At 38.7% G+C, this 20,601-nt stretch overlaps 1 protein-coding gene across 3 annotated transcripts; it reads left to right on the top strand.

The window, feature by feature from the left end:
* The first annotated feature begins 587 nt into the window (after positions 1-587).
* On the top strand, positions 588-15,884 carry LOC149828106 (inositol 3-kinase-like). 3 transcript variants are annotated; one of them, XM_090017383.1, is made up of 2 exons: positions 588-1,930; positions 15,471-15,884. In XM_090017383.1, exons 1-2 carry the CDS (start codon positions 998-1,000, stop codon positions 15,765-15,767), a joined length of 1,230 nt encoding a protein of 409 aa, XP_089873509.1. In that variant the 5' UTR covers positions 588-997; the 3' UTR covers positions 15,768-15,884. The 3 variants fall into 3 exon arrangements, with proteins under 3 accessions (XP_089873509.1, XP_089873510.1, XP_089873511.1); XM_090017384.1 differs by lacking the exon at positions 15,471-15,884 and adding an exon at positions 2,063-2,206; XM_090017385.1 differs by lacking the exon at positions 15,471-15,884 and adding an exon at positions 2,018-2,206.
* The last annotated feature ends 4,717 nt before the right edge of the window (positions 15,885-20,601 follow it).

Raw genomic sequence — 20,601 nt, 5'->3', positions numbered from 1 at the left:
ATATCAAACTCTGGTTGTACTGCTTAAAGTCAAATACAGTATCATTCCAACCCGTTTACACTAAGATGAGAGACATTGATAAAGACAAAAATAATAATGATGATTAAATTGGTAGAGTTTGCCATTTATTGATTCTTAACCATAGGTTTATCAGAAAATTCAGAAAGCGTGCAGTCAGGTATCAGAAGGTGGCAGCAAAATCTTGCAACTTATTTTCAAAACTGGATCAACGCTCATTATCACTGGTACTCCTGGAATTTGCAAATATGATTCTAAAGAGACGAAAACAGTTTCTGCCGTTTGGAAATTGAGGTGCAACCACTGTTTGTTGCTGTGTGCAAATATTCTGTCTTTAAGAAATTCCGTTCCGCCATCGAAAGCTAGACTTTTGCTTTTGCAGAACCTGTTCTCTGCCGTCTCATCGTGCTCATTCTTCTGAAAAGAGAGATAGTGTGTCACCCGTCCGATAAATAATAACTTATACAAAAAAGAATAAAGCGGACCAAAGAATAAATGACCAAGGAGCCTGAGTGGATTCGTTCCAAGGCTTTTTATTTTACTTTTGCGTGTGAACAATACATGACAGACGTCGGGCTGTGGCTGCTGCACTTTTGCCTTTGCAGAACAAATCTCTCGCTCCCCTCTCCTCAAAAACCGCCCACCCTCCCTTGGCAATTGCATTCGGCTCTGATACTTGATCGCAGCCTACGTGTAAGTGTGAAAGGGAGGTGGGGGGAGCGAAGGGAGGGAATTTCAATCCGTCTTTGTCTCTTCTATTCCCATCTGCGTAACGGGTTCCATTTGTTAGGAGAAACAAGAGTTTTGAGTGCACATCGCGTTCGCTGTTGCAATGCAGTCTCCACCAGCCCCGCTGTCCATCATCATGCTAACTTCTCCTCGATGACAGCATCATCATCATCATCAGAATCCCTCCTTCCCTTCCTCTTTCTTCTTGGGCAGTCGGGAGTCAAAACCATCAAGTGGTCGTGAAGTTGTGATGGGGATGGGTCGGTCGAGAGGGGAAGGAAAGGTGGGTTTGGTCGTGGGCAATTATTGCCACGACGTTATCATTAGGGACGGTCGAGTGGTGGGAGAGAGCCTGGGTGGAGCCGCTTCCTTCATCGCCAACCTCCTTGACCTCCTTGATCTCCCCTGCACCTACATCTCCAAGGTGGGACCCGACTTCTCCTACTCCGTCGCCCACCGCCCTTCCGTCGTCCCGCATGCCAGAACCACCCTCTTCCATGCCCACTTCTCCTCTACTCTTCCCACCGATCCCCGCGACTGCGCCGACAACGGCGAGCTTCATCACCATGATCGGGATCACAACCCCACCCATTCCCACAGCCATCATGATCGTGTCCTCAGACGCTTGCATGCCTGCGACCCCATTTCCGTTTCTGATCTCCCCCTTCCTTCGGATTGCGATTTCGAATTCGGCATGGCCGTCGGTGTCGCCGGAGAAATCACGCCAGAAACCCTATCTCGCTTGCTCGATCTCTGCCGCCTCGTCTTTGTTGACGTCCAAGCCCTCATCCGCACTTTCGACCCCGATGATGGCACCGTCCGCCTCGTCCGTCTGCGCGACACTCTCTTCTTTCATCTTCTCCCTCGGATCGGATTCCTCAAGGCCTCCTCGGAGGAAGCGGAATACATCGATGTCCAGGAGGCCCGCAATTCTTGCTGCGTCATCGTGACGGACGGGAAGGACGGTTGCAGGGTCTATTGGAAGGATGGAGAGCTGCGGGTCCCGTCCTTTCCTGTGATTCAGGTTGATCCCACGGGTGCTGGAGACAGTTTTCTCGGCGGCTTTGCTGCTGGACTCGTCCGGGGGCTGGCCGTGCCGGACGCTGCCCTCCTTGGTAACTTCTTTGGGTCGCTGACGGTCGGACAGATTGGCGTGCCCAAGCTTGATCCCCTCAAATTGCAGGTTCAATTCCATCTTTTTTTTTTCCACGTCGTGACGTTTGGAATTGAGTCTCATAATGTTGTTGGACCGATGGTTTAATTTGTTCAGGTTTATGACATTGTATCTGATTTACTTCTCTCTTGGACAAACTAGGCCTCATGCATAGAATGCAGAATTAGCTGGCACTGGAATTTATTGTCCCACCTTTCCAGATTTTCAGTGGAGAACTTTGATGGATTGTGGGAATCATAAAGAAGCATTGATACAACAATTTTTTATATTAAAATTTTCAATCAATGGATTGTCTCTTCCTTTTTCCCTTTTCCTCTCTTTTAACCTTCTCATCCAAGCCAGACACCTCTTCATTTTCCCCTTTTCTTCCCTTTTACTTTCTCATCTAAGAAAGACAATTTTTTATCTCCATACCAAGTTGTCAGATGCGCACAAAGATAGTTGTTTGGTGATAGCTGGCATGTCTTAAATTTCTTGGATGGGGGAGCAATTGATGCTCTTGAATATGCAAATAAATAACAGGGGTTTCCATTAAATATTGTTAGAGGAGACCAACGTATCAGAAGCTTGACTTTATGAAAGGCCTTTGAGAATTGACATAAGCATGTGAAGAACCTCACAAATAACCAAGTTTATAAAAAAACTTGACAAGAACATTCACTCATCAAATGCGCTAAGGCAAGAATAACACAAAGTGCTCTAAGGCACAAATATCAAAAAGTTCACTAAGGCACAAAAATGCTGAATATTATTGAGAGAGAAACTCACTTGAAAAGATGAAATACAATGGGGACAACAGTCCCTTATTTATAGATTACAAAGGGGAGTAATAATTAGAGCTCAACATTTGACTATTGACTCTATGATTCAAAAAAGAGAAAAAGACAAAAAATAGAGAAAATAAAAAATACATATTAAAAAAAATATATCACATATGTATATACTTTAAATACATATTTATATACATATATTTATACATATACATACTCTTGTATTACGAAGAATATATATATATATATATATATATATATGTGTGTGTGTGTGTGTGTGTGTGTGTGTGTGTGTGTGTGTGTGTGTGATTTTCTAACAGACTCCTTCAAACTTATGGTGTAATCACCGAAAGTTTGTCAAGTAAAAAGTTTAATCTTGGTGAGCACAGTGCCTTGGTGAAGAAATCAGCAAGTTGATATTCTGATGTCCCGTAGGAAAGATCAATAGTCTTCTTTAAGTATTCTTCACGAACGAAGTGACAGTCCATCTCTATATGCTTAGTTCTTTAATGAAACGTATGATTTCGAGCAATGTATATAGAGCTCTTGTTGTCACAGAACAATCTTGTAGGATTCTGAAGATGAATTTTCATATATGAAATTAGTTGTTTGAGCCACACAATTTTCATGGTAGTAGTCGTCATTGCTCTATATTCAGCCTTCGTAGATGATAGTGACACATTTTGTTGTTTCTTGCGCTTTCATGAAATCAAGGATTCACCTAAAAATACGCAAAAGCTAGTTGTTGAGCGCCTATTATTTGGATCCCCTCTCCAATCAACATATGCGTATGCAATAAGATCTAATGAGGAAGAAGAGGATAGAAAAACTCCCTTATTTATTGTGCCTCTGATATATTTGATAATTCTCATGACTGCACCCATATGAGCTGATGTTGGAGCATGTTGAAATTGACGCTATATGTACAGCATGAGCTATGTCTGGTCTTGTAATACTTAAATACATGAGAGATCCCACGAGCTGTCTGAAAGGAGTTGGATTGTCCAAAGAAACTCTATCATCAACTCGTATCTTCATTCTGACAATATCTTGAGTGTCAACGACTTTGTCATCTGATAATCCTGACCAGTCAATGATATCTAAAACAAATTTTGTTTGTGACAATATATACCCTCTGTTAGAATATGATACTTATATACCAAGAAAGTATGTTAGGAACCCAAGATTAGTCATTTCAAAAGAAATTTTCAAAAACTGTTTTACTTTCTTGATTCCTTCTTTGTCACTACCTATAATCAACATGTCATCAACATATAAAAGTAAAATTATAATACCTGCAGAATAATTCTTGAAAAATAAAGTTGTGTCAGTATAACATGGTTTAAAACCATATCTTATAATGACAGTTGAAAGTGTCAAACCAAGCTTTAGATGCTTGTTTGAGACCATATAATCCCTTTTTTAATTTAAGCACTTTACCTGAAGGGACTATCAATCCAGGTGGACATCCATGTATACTTCCTCATTGAGATTCCCATTTTAAAAGGCCTTTTTAACATTCATTTGAAATATATTTCAATTTTTAATAGCTGCAATAGTTACAAGAATTCCAACAGTGGTCATCCTGACGATAGGAGCAAAGGTTTCTTCGTAATCTACTTTGTATTCTTAAGAATAACCTTTGGCAACTAACTTGACTTTATGTTTTTCCAAGGATCCATCGCTTTTTGTCTTGACTTTCAAAACTCATCTACAACCTATGGTTTTCTTTCCGATGGGTAGATTTAAAAATTTTTAAGTGTTGGCTCCTTCAAGAGCGTCTAATTCTATATGCATAGTTTTTACCCATTCAGGTAATTTTTTTGCTTCATTGTAACATGAGGGTTCAAAATATGAATGAATAGCTATAAGACATGCTCTATATTTAGGAGAAAATGAGTCGTAAAAATAAATCTACTTGGAATCCTTGAGGTTCGTTCAGATCTACAAATAGTGATTTGTTCAGAGGGAATCTGTAATGCTTCATGGTTACCTTGATTTACACTTTCACCAGATATGTTTTTATTTCTTCTAGTGTATACTATTGGTTCAACTGTTGTTCTATTATCAATAGAGGGTTCTACATAAGTATTTTCATCATTAGACAATAGTTTAAATAAGGAGTAGTCATAATTTATGTCTTGAGACATATTTCCTTCAAATCCACTTTCATTTTCAACAAAGTTAACATTCCTTGAGACAAGGAGTTTATCATTTTTTATATCAGAACATTTAAACCCTTTTTGTGTTTCAGAATAACTAATGAACGCACAGGGGATGGCCTTAGAAGATAGTTTATCTCCTTTATCATTTAAGACATAACTTTTGCAGCCAAAGATTCTCAGTCTTTGATAATCAAGTTGGTATTTGAATAATTTTTCAAAAGAAATTTCATTGGACAAAGTTTTTGAAGGCATCCTATTTATGAGATATATTGAGGTTAAAGCAGCTTCAGCTCAAAGATTTTTTGGAACATTCTTAGCAATAAGTAGTGTTCTTGTAGTTTCCATAATATGTCTATGTTTTCTCTCTGAAATCCCGTTTTGTTGTGGAGTTCTAGGACACGATCTTTGATGCAAAATTCTTTTGTTTTCTAAAAATTGTTTAAATTCATTTGACAAATATTCTCTCTCAGAGTCAGTTCTGAGGATTTTGATCTTACTTTCAAATTGATTTTTAATCATGTTATAGAAAATTTTAAATGTGACAAATACATAAGACTTAAACTTAAGAAAATAAATCCAACAATATCTACTGAAATCATCGACAAATACAACATAGTAGGAGAATCCTCCTTTAGAAACTACCGGAGCAGGACCCTACACATCTGAATGAACCAACTCAAAAGACATTGAAGAGTAAAAAATTCTTTATCTATAAGGCAAGGATGTCATTTTTCCAAGTAAACATTCTTTATATTCAAAATTATCTTTACAAAGATCTTTAGTAATAGGTAGAAAATTTAATTTCCTTATATTTGGATGCTCAAGTCTATGATGCCAAATTTTTATATCTTTTATTTGGGAAATATTACCAAATGATTCATTTGAAATACAAAAAAAACTATATAATAAAGATCTCCTTGCCTAGAACCTTCTCTAATCAATTTCTCTGACTGACGATCTTGCACCCAACATTTATTTGATGAGAATATGACATCACATCCATGATCTGAGATTTAAGAAATGAAAAGTAAATTAAGGTGAAGTTTTGGTATAAGTCTAACTTTTGGAATACCAACACCCTCTATTTTCAAGGAAGTACCGTCGGCAGTGAAAACAAAGGATGCATTTGAGTTAGATTGACACTCGGATAAAATAGACTTGTGTGGGGCCATATGAAATGAAGCTCCTGAATCAAGAAGCCAAGAGCGCATACCAAGAGTAGAAGATGATGCAATGGTCGCTCCTGAGGTAGATCCTTTAAATAATGGTCTTAATGCCTCCGTCAATTGGGATAATGATTTGGTGAGATCTTTGAGGTTCAGAGTATCATCGTCTTGTTTTGACGGGGCTGCGACAACTTGTTTTTCTTGAGGTCTATAGTCCTTTTTGAATCTAGGACATTGAGGCCTAATATGGCCGGGCTCATGACAGTTATGACAAATATTTTTTATTCTCCTCTATTCTTATTAAAATAAGGAGATCTATATAGCTTGATATAATGTCTCAGTTTGGATGCGGCAAGTGAGCAATCCTCTTCTTGACCATTGCTAGAAGTAGCAAGCACACTATCATTCTTACTCATGTTTAGCCTAATCTCTTCTCCACTAAGTTTAGTGAGAATTTCATGAATAGGATGAGGCAATGAAGATGATGGCAAGGAATCCCTAGTTTGTTCAAACTCGGGTCTCAATCCATAAAGAAAAGCAAAGAATCTATCTTCTTCAACTTGAACTCTCTGCATCTCAATACACTTACCTTTTCATTTGGGTTCAAATTGAGCAAGTTGAGTCCAAATGGATGATAACTAATATTTCTAGCATTTTCTTGGAGATAATACTTATGAGCCATATCTTTTTCGATAAACATACTTCTAAGATATTCTCATGCTTCATTTGTCTTTTTGTAACACAAAAGATTTGAGGCAATTTTTGTCTCAACTCCACGTAACATCCAAAAAAGAATCTTGGCATTTTTCATGTCCCATTCATCTAATTTTTTGTAATATTTTTTCACTGTTTTGTCATTTTATTTGAGACTTGTCTTGACACCATTTTTACATATTGTAATTTTAAGAATAGATTCAAGAATAGTACCTCTCACATATCCTTACAAACCTTGACCTTTTATGAATGTCTCCAAATGTCCCGCCCATATGATGTAATTACTTCCATCAAACTTAAATGGCGGAATAAAGTTGGAGTTGCTTGTATTGTGCTGGAAGAATTCGCCCGTGATGAACAAAGAGAAGAAGAGAACCACAACCAAGGAAGGATTGCTAACACGCTTCACGAGGCAGCCCACCAATGTACGCTTTACGAGGCAGACTTTAAGAGTGATTATAAACCAAGCTTTGATACCATGTGAAGAACCTCACAAATAATCAAGTTTATAAAAAAACTTGACAAGAACATTCACTCATCAAATGCGCTAAGGCAAGAATAACACAAAGTGCTCTAAGGCACAAATATCAAGAAGTGCACTAAGGCACAAAAATGTTGAATATCATTGAGAGAGAAACTCACTTGAAAAGATGAAATACAATGGGGACAACAGTCCCTTATTTATAGATTACAAAGGGGAGTAATAACCGTTGGGAGTAGCCCAACGGATCTAATTAGAGCTGTTGGGAACAGCATAATGGCTGATCAACTAGTCAACATTTGACTATTGACTCTATGATTCAAAAAAAAGAAAAAGACAAAAAATAGGAAAAATAAAAAATACATATTACAAAAAATATATCAGATACGTATATACTTTAAATACATATTTATATACATATATTTATACATATACATACTCTTGTATTACGAAGAGTATATACACATATATATTCAAGTATATATGTATATATATGTGATTTTCTAACAAAGCCAACTGTCAAAGTGAAGTTTAACGCATCATTGTGCGGCAATGACTATAAGACCACAAGTCTATGCTTTGTTGGGGAACACTTGTTTTTATTGATGTCCGCATGTAACAGCCATAGGCCCATAATCATCACTCAATGTGATGTCTTATTCAGAAACTAAAATGGACTGATGGGTTATAGCCAGGAGGATGGTTGGTTGCTGCATGTGGATTACCAGGTGCTTAGAGGCACTGTTGGCTTAGGATTTGGGATAACTGCTTGAATTGTGAAGACCATGATATGTTGCAGGATACAGGTTTGGGTCTTAGATCATAACCGAAAATGCATAATAAGTTAGTAGTGAGATAGGACTAGCAAATCATAATTGACAGGCAACAGGAAGTCTGTGGCCTGCAAATCAGGCATCTTGAGAAAAATGCCATCTTGCTCAAAGGTTGGCCTGATGTGCCAAACTTACTCAGAGGTTTGGCCATATGTTTCATAGACTAGCCTCTCTATTATAGCAGCATCAACATCAGAAACATGAAAATGCTCTCGAAATGACTAGAGAACTTTTTCAAGCTTCATAAATGGCATGCCAATGTTGCCTCCTGTAAGTGAACATCATCTCATGTAGTGTTATTGTACAAGTGTACAAGACGGCAAAAGAACTAAACTGATCTACAAAACAAATATCATATTGTCCTTGGTACAGTGAAGAAGAAAAGTAACAGAGCTATAAAGATGTCTATTTAGGGGTGTGCATCTTAGCTTCTTCAACATGTCATGTCATCCCTAGTAGTAGCAATTTTATTCTTTCAAAACCTTGTTATGGAGGTAGATTGCTAATCTGACCACGTGTTGCCCTAAAAACTAGTGTTCAAGCCGTAATGGGTGAAACTAAGTGAGGCCATGGGTGAGGCCCTGTAAAGGCCCTTGCTGGGTGAGGCCATGGATGAAACTAAGTTTTGCATGTTGATTACCATTTGAAACAAAGGGAAATATAGCATGTTGGGGATCTTCTTTTTTAATGTCCATTTCTTTAAGTTTTAAACTGCCATAAAACAGATAACAATTAAAATAAAATTGACTATATTTCTTATACATCTTATATCAAAACATAGCAGCATATGCAGATGACTATGGGATACAAGGTGATCTCTTTCCATGAAGAGGGAATAAGAAGAATCTTATGGTTATTAGAACTGATTTTCTGAAGTTTATATTAATAGCTTCATGGCAAGTGAGATAGAACAAGGGCTACCAGAAACGTTAGGTCGGATTGGGAAGCTTTCTTTGGGAGCAAGAAGCAAGATTCCTCCCAACTGGTTGGTGGTGAAGCATGATTGGTTGAGTTGGAATCATAAATCTTAGTAAGTTCAATATATGCTAGAACCAAGGTTACCAGAAACTTTAGGTTGGATTCAAAAGCTTTACTTTGGGAGCAAGAAGCAAATTCTTCCTGAGGGGCTGGTGGCAAAGCAAGACTCCCTGAGTTGAAATCATAAATCTCAGTAAGTTCATGATTTGTTTCCCGTGAAGGGAAGCATGATTTTCAATAATTGAGATGTGTTATCTAGATTTATTCTTCTTTAAGAAAATTGTAAATTTATGTTGATGCTATTCTTTCTTTTCAGTAAATGATTTACTAGCATAACATATATTTTATGCCATCTATCTGTTGCAAAATTGTCATTTTTCATTGCCCATTCATGTTTTCAAATGGATCTCGTCTCAATTCTCAAATGATTCCTCATGTGGCTTTCTACTTTTATATCCCCTCAAATCATTAAGTCTTCTCATTCCTTACTTTATGACGTTCTCAGTTGAAGAGGGGCTACCTGTAGCACCATACTAACTAATGTCACATGAATATGCCAAAAATGACATGGGAAATGCCAGTTTTGTGTAATTTTCCATTAAGAATGGTATACAAAGGGGCATGACACTGCAGTAAGTAGGAGTATCCATGTGACATACTAATCAGTATTTTACGTTCAATTGAGGCATTTGGGAATTATGAAGGTTCTCAAAATTTATGAAACCAGCAGTATGATATGATGTGTAATTGCATGATGAAGCAGCTAGTAACACTTGGAGCAATGCCTCTGGTAGAGTTGCTGGCAATATGTCTAGGACTATATGTGCTCTTTTATGCAAAGCAGTGTAGTCAGAATTTATGTAAGTAGTAGCCTTGATGCATCTGGCTGTCTCAAGTTAAACCTTATTTTTATTTGCATATTCTTGTGGGACAAGGTCAGGTACCAAGGGAACACCCCATCAGATCAAGGATGAAACCAAAAGGATTGTCTGATTATTTCTTTGTCATGGATATTGAGAACATGTAGAATATCATGTTTTTTCAGTATGCCTTTAGCAACCTGAATGCTGCAACCCATTGATGAAGTCAAACATATGTAAGAGAGGATAAACTAGCTTGACAATACATTCTAGAAGGCCCTTGACATTGCAACATGGAAAAGCTGCAAGAATTGCTTTGACTTTTATGGTGAGTATGCAATCCAAAAACGATTTAAAAGTGAAATGTCGACTATGTAGAAATAATGTGATTCCATCACAAAAATATCATGATTATCATTGTACTTTATAAGTTTTTTTTTTCATGAAGGATGGGAAAACCATCATACGGATCAGAGACCTAGTAGTGTTGGCTAAGCCTGTCATACTTACAGTCTATGTCACATGGGTGTGGGTGCGGGTGCAGCGCAATTTCAAAAATTTTGGACACGGGGACACGGCTATATATATATATATATATATATATATATATTTATATATATATATATATATATTTAAAATAAATATATATATAATATATCCAGTGTGTGCATATATGTGGATATTGTCATGCTATATATATATTTTAAAAATATATAAAAAGATCATTTTTTTATTTTTTGCCCTAAAATAGACATTTTTGGACTCGGTCAACGTTGACCGAGTCCAAAACGACGACGGACTCGGCCGCGATTCGTTGACCGAGTCCGGGCTGTGTCCTAAGCCGCACCCGTGCCGGGGCGTGTCGACTCGGGTGTGGCGTCTACCTAGCCGAGTCCGTGTGACTTAGCTTACGGTCCCTTTCCCGACGCTGTAAACCCATGTTCCCTTTTTCCTTATGAAATGAAAAACGAAAACCCCATCGGTCGCGCTTGTCTATTAATAATGCATGGCCATAGAGGATACACCCACCCCTTGGCCCCCGGGAGTCACTTGGCTTTGGCTGAGCAAGGGCTTATCCCTTGCCCTCATTAATGCAAGGGATTTGACACTTATGGGAATGGAATTCTGACCACCCGTCTAGTGGCCAAGGCCCCCTCCACTGCACCAAACCCCTTGGGGCATACTTTCAAAGTTTTAAATTTTTCCTTTTTTTTGTAATTTAACATGGCTTTTCCATTTCATTATTTTTGTATATTTAGAAAAATTTTACAACCTCTTTACACTTTTCTCCAAAACACAATATTTTTATTTTCTGGTATCCTTTCATATATATATATATATATATATATATATATATATATATATATATATATATATATATATATATATATATATATATATATATATATTTTAGAAAATTTTTACAACCTCTTTACACTTTTCTCCAAAACACAATATTTTTATTTTCTGGTATCCTTTCATATATATATATATATATATATATATATATATATATATATATATATATATATATATATACGAAAATTGGTAGCTGCTCACTCGTTAGGTGCTCAAATGAAGGTCACTCATGCTGAGCATCCATTGTGCGGCGTGATGGACGGTCAGCGTCTTTTTTGCGCAAGAAGTCTTTTACTGGCGCTAAAGTAGCGCCAGTAAAAACCTAAGCGGACACTTTTAGACTTTTACTGGTGCTATTTTAGTGCCAGTAAAAGTCTTTTTTTCGCAAAAAAGACTTTGAGTGTCAATCACGCCACACAATGGATGCTCAGCGTGAGTAACCTTCGTTTGAACACCTAACGACTGAGCAGCTATGCATAACTCTCTCTCTATATGTTCAAATATGTCAAGATTTATAGGAAAACCTATAATATCACAAAAGATTGTCTTACTAGGATATAAAGGAGATAAATATTGTTGACCATAGTCATTCTTACTCAGGAAATTCGAAGAATTTAATTTCTGGGTGAAGGAGATTTGTAGGGCAGAAGACTTGATGGATAATGGCATATCTGGAATCAGCTAAAAAGAAGTTTGTAAAAAGAAATATCAAGAATGTTGACTAGGCTAGGTGAACAAACACTATCAACCTTTGCTTTTTATATCAGTAGGTTGTGCAGTTTTTTCATTTATCTGCTATCAGCTGAATGATTTTGAATCCAGCCCTGGCATGACATTGGTCAGTCTTCATGTTTCTGGTCTCTGGAAAATTCTGTCCTCTCTGAATCTCTAGTCTTGAAATCATGTTAGAAGAAGTTTGTGAGTAAAATGTCATTTTCATAAATTAGGAATAATACCTTATGTATAATTTTGTAAGGTAATGCATAATGAACACAGAAAGAAGCAAACTACGTCTATGCTTACATCACTGCCTAGAAGACTAGTGTTACTTCAACATGCATAGGGGTGTGTCTACTCAAAACAAGCTAATCAAAGTCAAGCCTCCCATCCTGTACAATCAGGATGAAGCGTTTAAACCTATTTTGACTGAAAGATATCATGGGTTCAAATTCGGTCTTCTATGCTTGCACGAGCAATGGAGGGTGGGCTTTGAGCGTGCGTGCACACGTGTATGTGTGTCTGTATGTGCATGTGTACATCATCTACTCCTCTCCTTAGAAGTTATATTAGGCATGTTATGCTATCCACCACCTTTATGGGGATGTGGAAAACAAAGAGGCAATGGGGAATAGTCAATGTCAACCTTACAAACATAATTCTACAAGCAGGTGCCATATGATGTGCTTTGCATGCAGATAGTTCCTTCTGCAAGTGCTTATCTGAGCCCTAGCAGTGCACCGCAAATGCAGAGATTTGCCAAGAGCTTCACCCAGATCTTTACATCTGCATGGTTCTGTTCTAGCTTAGTGTCTCCATTGATAACCAGATGCCTTTTAAATCTGTAGATTTGTGGTTCTGTGTGCAGTCTCAAACTCATCTTATTCTCCTATAAGAAACTCTCATTGCTTAGTATATGTCTTGGTAATGCCTGTTGAACCATGCACTTAGAAATTTGTCATTTTTTTTTATTTCACGGTGCAGTTCTCCTTTTTGCATAATAGTGTACAGGTACTGCTAATTTAGTCTTTCAACTAAGCCCTAGTTTTCAATATGAAATTGTTTCATATTAATGTTATGTAGCACAAATCTTACTTTTCCATGCCACTTTTAACTAACTTAATGAAGGACGTGAAGTTGCATATAATGTGGAGAACTATTACGTGTTTCCAATTAATCAAAATAGAGAAGTATGCATGGCCGGTCCTAACTCATGAGAAACATATTTCCATGAAAAAAAGCAAACATGTAAACCTTCATACTGTGTTGTAACAGAATTACATTAAAAAAGTAAGATGATGCATCCTTCTTTATCAATAGCCGACAAGCGCAGGGTCAAAGTCAGACTCATGGGTGGATGAGGAAGATGATATACTTTAAATTGTGGTTCATAACAGGAAGAAGGCAAAAACCTGCCATAGAAACAGGCATGGCCTTGTTTAACTAGATTGAGAAAAAAAGAAAAGAAAATCCAATTTTAGGACATGTAATTGATTAACTTGAGAAAAGTAATCTCTTTTCAGTAATGTGACCAGAGGGCCCTTACATTGATAAACCATTATATTTTGCAGCCTGCTAGTTCATCGTGAGCTGCTGTAGTGGGTGTAGCTTAACAAATATTTGAGAGAAATTGCTGAATTTTATCATCTGGTAGAGGTTTTCATGGACAGGTGTGGAAATTAAACTTCCTTTTTGTTGGGGACAGAAAAGTCAAACTTCATTAGAAGTAACAGAAAGTTACTTATATGCTATCAAGGATCCTTGAGTGACAGTTGATGTAGCCAAAGCTACAGTAGCACCTATGAGGCATCAGGCTGATTTGATGTTCAATTTCTTATTCAAGCTCCTTACAAGGTGTAGACCCATTATGGAAATTATCCACCATAATTTATTGCCTCGGGAACCAGAGTAGGAATTGGTAGATTTTGCCACACCCAGCAACATTAAAGGTCAACAAGAAACGAGGCAGCATTAGTTATTTTGGACCTAGTAGAAGTGAAGGAAGCCTCATGGATCTCCTAATCCATCAATTCATGTATCTCTATCTGTTACTGACAGCTACATGTAGCAAGAGGCTACTTTTATTAAACTCACAATATGATGCTATAAGAAACTACAATTTTAGGTGTGGTCTTCCTGCCCCAAAGGTATCTCTTGCAATTTTGTGTCATGTTGCTTTAAGGGTTAGTTTGCCAGTATTTCGGTTGTGCCATTATTATCCCTTAATCAGTTTACTCCACTCCAATATCTTTGTTCCTGATCTAATAGGTACCGAGAGCAATATCAAGCTGCTTATGCTTGTACCATGAATAATCTTATATGGCACAAGCTGTTGCAAAATTTCCAAGATTTACTACTTTAACTATATTCCCTATGATCCTTCCCTTACTCGTTTATCTATCATGATATTTAGAGATAATTATTGGATGAACTTACTAGTTTAGAAACCCAACCATCTGTAAATGGTACAAAAAACAAATGCAATCAGATCAAAAGTATGAATTCATTGACCAGGAGTTGAATTGAGTCATTCCAAAGGAAGAAACACAACAGAAAAACCAAGAAGTTTTATGGGACACTCACTGGAATCAAACATGAGGACCTCGGCCAATATAGTAAGAACCAATCTAAAGGTTTCCTCGAGCCATTGTTGCTTTGGCTAACAACTGTTGGCTCTATTGATGCACTCAAGTATCAATACTGGCACTGGTGATGATCTTGAAGCTGTACTGAAGCATGGATGCCAGCACAGGGTAAATCACGATCTCCCTACCCACAAAGCCACAAAGGGATGAAACCGACAGCCACAATCAGCCACAAAAATAGATTTTAGATGTCCTGGGTATTAAGTGCCTCAAAGTGCCTATACATGGGTATTTAACTTTATGTGAAGTGTTATTTCTTCTCCTGTCTGCCTCAACGGCATTTATGTAAATTTCCTTTCCCTTCTTCAGCCTAAATCATGATACATTGTGTCTAGAGGAAATGTGTATTGATGCTCTTTTCAGAGAGTTACAATGCTTTTGTTGGTGCATCATGGTTCTAGAGATGCTTGATTTGTAACCTTTGGATGTTGATTTGTAACCTTTGGATGTGATGATTTCATTATCCTGTCATCTCAGCTTGTTATTAGCAATTATGTCCATTTATCATAACGTCTACTTGTCAAGTGGCCATATGAAGGTGTTCGAGAAAAAGTATGCATCAACTGCATGGCGTCCTATATCCTTGCCCCTTTTCGAATGAGGTCCCCATACTTGGCACCTGGGACACTGCTTTTACTGTATGTATCTCATTCTTGTGAAACCTGTTCCAATGAACACTGAGGCTTTGAGTCTATAGTATCCTGGTATTTAATTTTGAAAACTTGAACCACCACCCCTATTGATTTCATTGACCATTGAGCTTGGGCGTGAATTTATTCTTCTGAAGGAAAATTGGAGAGATTTATCATTGTTTGTTCTATATTTTTTGCAAAATATAACATGTGCTACGTTTGTCCTCAGCAAGTGAAAGATGAGCTAGCTCGGAGAATGTCCCCGTGCGTTCATGGCTACTCAGATGGGGTGGTGGTTGCAGATTTTCGGCAATCTCTTGAATTTGAGGAGTTCCAAGCATCCCTTGCTCGAGTGTCTAAACTCCTTGACATTGAGAACGGGAACTGCAGCATGATAGATAGTCCAGTGGTGGATCAGATGGACTGTCAACGGAACCACGAAAGTAAGCTACTGGTGACTTCTTGTGGAGCACCTGTGTACCATGAGGGAACCAGCCTACATTCTCTTGAGGGTTCTCTTGAATAATCGGAGGCATGGATTAATTTTTTCAAGTTGACGGCAAAGCTTACACGTTACATGGTATATGAAATAGAGAAAAAAAAATTGTTTTTTATATATTTAAATAAATTCACAAGTAATCAAGTTACTCTCTCTCTCTCTCTCTCTCTCTCTCTCTCACACACACACACGCACGTACTTTCATGGCATGTCTTTCACATGGATGAGGGTAAGCCGGTTAGGGTTAATTACAACGTGGGCTCAGCGATATGGTTGCTCGTAATTGAAATTTTGACTTGTATGATGTCAAATGGATGATAGCCTCCCCCCACGTTGGAATATGTGGGATCTCAAAACTCAAAACTGTGTAGTGAATCTAGCATGTGGGCTTACGCCGAAAACAGGGATAAACAAACGTTGAATCTCGGATCCCCCAAAAAACAATGGTAAACAGTGGTGGTGGTCATATTTTCGTTGAACTTGGGGTTTTTCTCTGGCCCGAAAGGGGGAAATTTTTCTCAGATGCTTGGATCTTTAAATTCGAGTAGCCATCTCAAACGGTAGCGTGGATACCAACATCTACCTAGACTAGGAGTAATGTGATGTAATGCGTGTTTTAACTGTTTGAAGAAAAGGGTGCTTAAGGTCGTGTGGTCTCTTCAGCTTTAAATTTCAGTTGCAAAGCATAAATGCATTAGTGGGCGGGGGGTGGGGGTTGATTTGCGTTTAAAGCTGCAGTACAGTCTTGCGATCAGTAAAGGGTACTTAGACAACCAGGTAGCTACCATGCTGACCCTTCCATTACTCGCCTCCCACTAAAAGGGGATGGGGCCTTGCATGTTTGGTCTGTCGCAAGGGTAAGTGTGGTGATTGGTGATGGATGGGGATGTAGTTGAGCTAAGCTCACATGGCATGCTCCTCAGCTATTTGATGTTGTTGACAGACTTTATTTATGATCTCCTAAGTCTTAACTAACTTCCCTCTATCATTGTCGCCCGCATTTAACTAGCCCTTGAGTTGGGTTCCATCATCTTAATGGATGATATTGAGACTTCTAATCCGCTCTAACTGTCTGGTCTGGTGTGTATCCATCAGCTAGGAAGATACTTATGCACCTGCAGCCATCCATCTGCTTTTGGGCCCCACAACTGACAGACTGTCAGGGCATCAGATGCAATGTTATCAGTATCGGTGGTCGCCACCGGAACAGGGCCGTAGGATAGCCCTTTTTCTACCAGCTAATCTGGCCTTCTTTGGCCATCCCCCACCCTTCCTCCAAGCGGCCAGAACATGATGACCCATTTGATAATAAATCTTACCACCACTAAAATGGTGACACTAAGAGGTAGATTATAAAAGAGTAAAATACAAAGCTGTTAGAAAGATTAGCCAAATTGTCTCAGTGTTTTGACTTGTCTTTGCATAAGGTTTACCTCCCATGCATGTTTCAATTCATATATGTGTGGTTTGGAACTTTTTCATGTCAAAATTGATTTATGGTTTTAGTTGAGTTTGTCTCGGGCTAATATTTTAGAATGGAACACTACTAAGTGAAAAATACATCGAGTGTAGGAACACGCAGTATGTATTCGTTTGATCAGTGACATGCGATGGTAGCACGACATGTGATAGGCATTAGTATCATCGTTAGTACATCGTTGTGTGACAACACAGACGTGAAGCATTGTTTGGTTAAGTAGTGTCAGCGAATCAAAGGATGTTGCCTTTGAAGATTTGGTTAAGGATCTCTCGGCTTGCAAGAGATGTCTCATGCATAGTGGTTGGATGCACGAGGGTGTGTGTGGGTTAGAGCTAATTTCTCAAAGAATCACCTTAGGTGGTTCTAACCAAGTATGATGACTTGGAGCTAGGCGAGTGAATGCCTAGGGTGAATGCCTAGGTGCTGGCAAATGAGTCTTGGTGGCGCTCTTCGCTATGGTGTTCAATCATCAACTGGTCTTCGGACTAGAGGTTGCGAGGTCTTATTCCTTCGGTGATGAGGTTTTGCTATGTCGTACGCATAGAGTCACAATACACTCTATGGCATGCAAGGCTAAGGCAAAGTTTGTGCGTCTTTCGAAAATGATAGCTTGTATGGGACGACTATGCACTAAGCGGCATAAACTACATGAAATGCACATTTGAAAATGCGCTTGATCAGCTTCCACTAGGCAGTTGCACATGAGGTGGTGTGCAAGGCCAATAAAAATGATTCAGCACATGAAAAGGTGTTGGTATGCGGCTTTTGCCCGTTAAGCTTGCCAACTTGGTGCATCATGGGTTTATGAAGCATTCTATGCCCATGACAGATCGAGAGAAAGGCTTGTGGTAGGGAAGGACCATCGCACCACACTGGCTTATTGAAAAAAGTAAGCTCGTGATAAATTGGCATCAGAACAGAAAGATTCACAGAGACCTTGTTGTTCATTGTGTGTGACACTGAAGATGACAATGATGGTTTATCTTGGTTACGTATTTTTTTGCAATTCAAGTGTGGTTGACCGAGCACTGAAGCAAGATGTTGGCAGGATGGTATGAGACATATTGTCGATGATAAGCAGAAGTGTAAGTTTATTGTTCAGTTGGATAAAAGAACATAGATAAGTCAAAGATTCCTACCAGTTATGTGTTAGACTCACAGATGGAGCATGATGTTTGCCTTGTGCATGCAGAGAATGTACGTTAAATTCGGTTGGATGTATTTGCATTTTTGGGTATGTGAGACTCAACTAAACTTCTAAATTCTCTCGCAAGATTGTAGGTTAGCGGAGTGCCCACGTTGAGCAAGAATGCTCACTATTTTGGTCTCTTGAGTTGGCAGATCATCAATGGATTGTGTGTGCAAAAAAGTCATTGTTCGTGGCTTGTTGGTTTCTATGAAAACATTTTGCTGAATCTGAGAAAGAGTTACAGTGTGCTGGCTTCAGAAGGGAAGTTGCAGCATTTGGGCAAAGTGCCCTTGTGAGGACGAGTGCCCAGGAAGATACTTTGAAGGACCACTTTGGGGTGATACGCAAGAAAGTGTCCTCCACTTGTAGACTAGTTTGGACCATTGCAAAACCGCAAGTTGGTGCTTAAGGGAGTTGATATCCCTACGGTACGTATTGGTGGTTGTCTTTCTTTGTGAGGACTACAAAGGGCTTGGACTTGCCCTTGCTGAGATTGGAAGGCACCCCAGCCACGAGCATAAAGATGGCAAGTTTGTCATGCGGGCGAGGATGACCTACTGTGTATGAGACTGCACTGGGGTCTCACGAGTAGAGAATGCTCAATGTTAATAAACAGAAGACTATTGTCTAAGTGATCGGAGATGCGTTAAAGGTATAAGACTTGGTGTATTAAAGATTGCAACGATAGTAAATGCAAACTAGAATAAGTTGAGTAGGCTCTGAAGAAAAGAGTAAACCAAAGATAAGTACAAAAGAAAACTGGTATATCAATGAAGACTGTGTTTTTACCTACACTAGCATTGTTGAGGACGATAATAGTTTTGGGTGGAGGAGAATGTCTCAGGTCAATCTTTCAGAATGGGGCATGTGCAGTGCGAAGCTCTACTGAGTGGAAAATGCATCAAGTATAGGAACGCGCGGTATGCGTTCGCTTGATCGGTGATGTGTGATGGTAGCACAACATGCGATAGGCATCAGTATCGTAGTTAGTGCATCATTGTGTGGCGACACAGACATGGAGCATTGTTTGGTTAAGCAGATCAAAGGATGTTGCCTTTGGAGATTTGGTTAAAGACCTCTCAGTTTGCAAGAGATGTCACATGCATAGCAATTGGATGCACGGGGTGTCTGTGGGTTAGGGCTAATTTTTTCAGGAATCACCTTAGGTAGTTCTAACCGAGTATGATGACTTGGGCTAGGCGAGTGAATGCCTAGGCATCGACGAATGAGTCTGGGCGGTGCTCTTCGATATGGTGTTCAATCATTAACTGGTCTTTGGATTGAGAGCCGCAAGGTCTTATTTTTTTGGTGGTGAGGTTTTACTATGTCGTGTATATGAAGTCGCAATACGCTCCATAGCATGTAAGACTAAGGCAAAGTTTGTGCAACTTTCGAAAGCGATAGCTGGTATGGGACGACTATGCACTAAACGACATGAACTATATGAAATGTGCATTTATAAATGCGCTTCATTAGCTTCCGCTAGGCGATTGCACACGAGGTGGTGCAGAAAGCCAATAAAAATGATTCATCACATGAAAAGGTGTTGGTACGTGGTCTTTGCCTGGAGGTGGTGCAGAAAGCCAATAAAAATGATTCATCACATGAAAAGGTGTTGGTACGCGGTCTTTGCCTGTTAAGCTGGACAACTTGGCGCGTCACGGGTTTGCAAAGTATTTTATGCCTATGACAGATCGAGAGAAAAGCTTACGGCAGTAGAGAAGGACGGTCGCGCCGCACTGGTTTATTGAAAAAAGTAAGCAGTTCATGGTATGCATAATTTGTATTTATTTATTTGAGTTTAGTTTCTAGTAGTCTTATTCCTTATTGACCTTTTAGGACTTTGGTCTGGACACATTTTTTCCTTATTTTATCTCTCGACCTATAGCATTCCACCTTCACGATGTATATTGTTCCACTTGTGTTGATTTTTTTTATTGTTGGGCATTTTTCATGGTGCAAAATGCGCTTTTTAGTGAAACACATTTGTAAGCTTTAATATTTAAGACCGATATACTGTATTCACAATTCAGTCATTTAGACTTGATTATGTATAGTTGACAATAAGCCAGAATGTATCTAATTTGTAACCATGGTTTTGTTTTCACGTTCCATGGGTGGGGGCTAGAGATTTTTGAGCTTAAGAAGCAAAGGAATAACAGTTAGGGCCTTGATAGTAGTAAATGCAAGAA

This window comes from Nuphar pumila, chromosome 9, assembly GCF_984573655.1.
Source record: "Nuphar pumila chromosome 9, dmNupPumi1.hap1.1, whole genome shotgun sequence".
NCBI classification, from domain to species: Eukaryota; Viridiplantae; Streptophyta; class Magnoliopsida; order Nymphaeales; family Nymphaeaceae; genus Nuphar; species Nuphar pumila.
Note: the sequence above shows the minus strand (reverse complement) of the source record. Positions and strands in the feature narration are given on the sequence as shown.

What these genes read in the sequence shown, in the direction of transcription:
- LOC149828106 (XM_090017383.1), top strand. Translation starts at nt 998, where the DNA reads ATGGGGATGGGTCGGTCGAGAGGGGAAGGAAAGGTGGGTTTGGTCGTG. An exon ending in TTGATCCCCTCAAATTGCAG is followed by an intron (nt 1,931 to 15,470) that starts GTTCAATTCCAT and finishes GTTTGTCCTCAG; the next exon opens with CAAGTGAAAGATGAGCTAGC.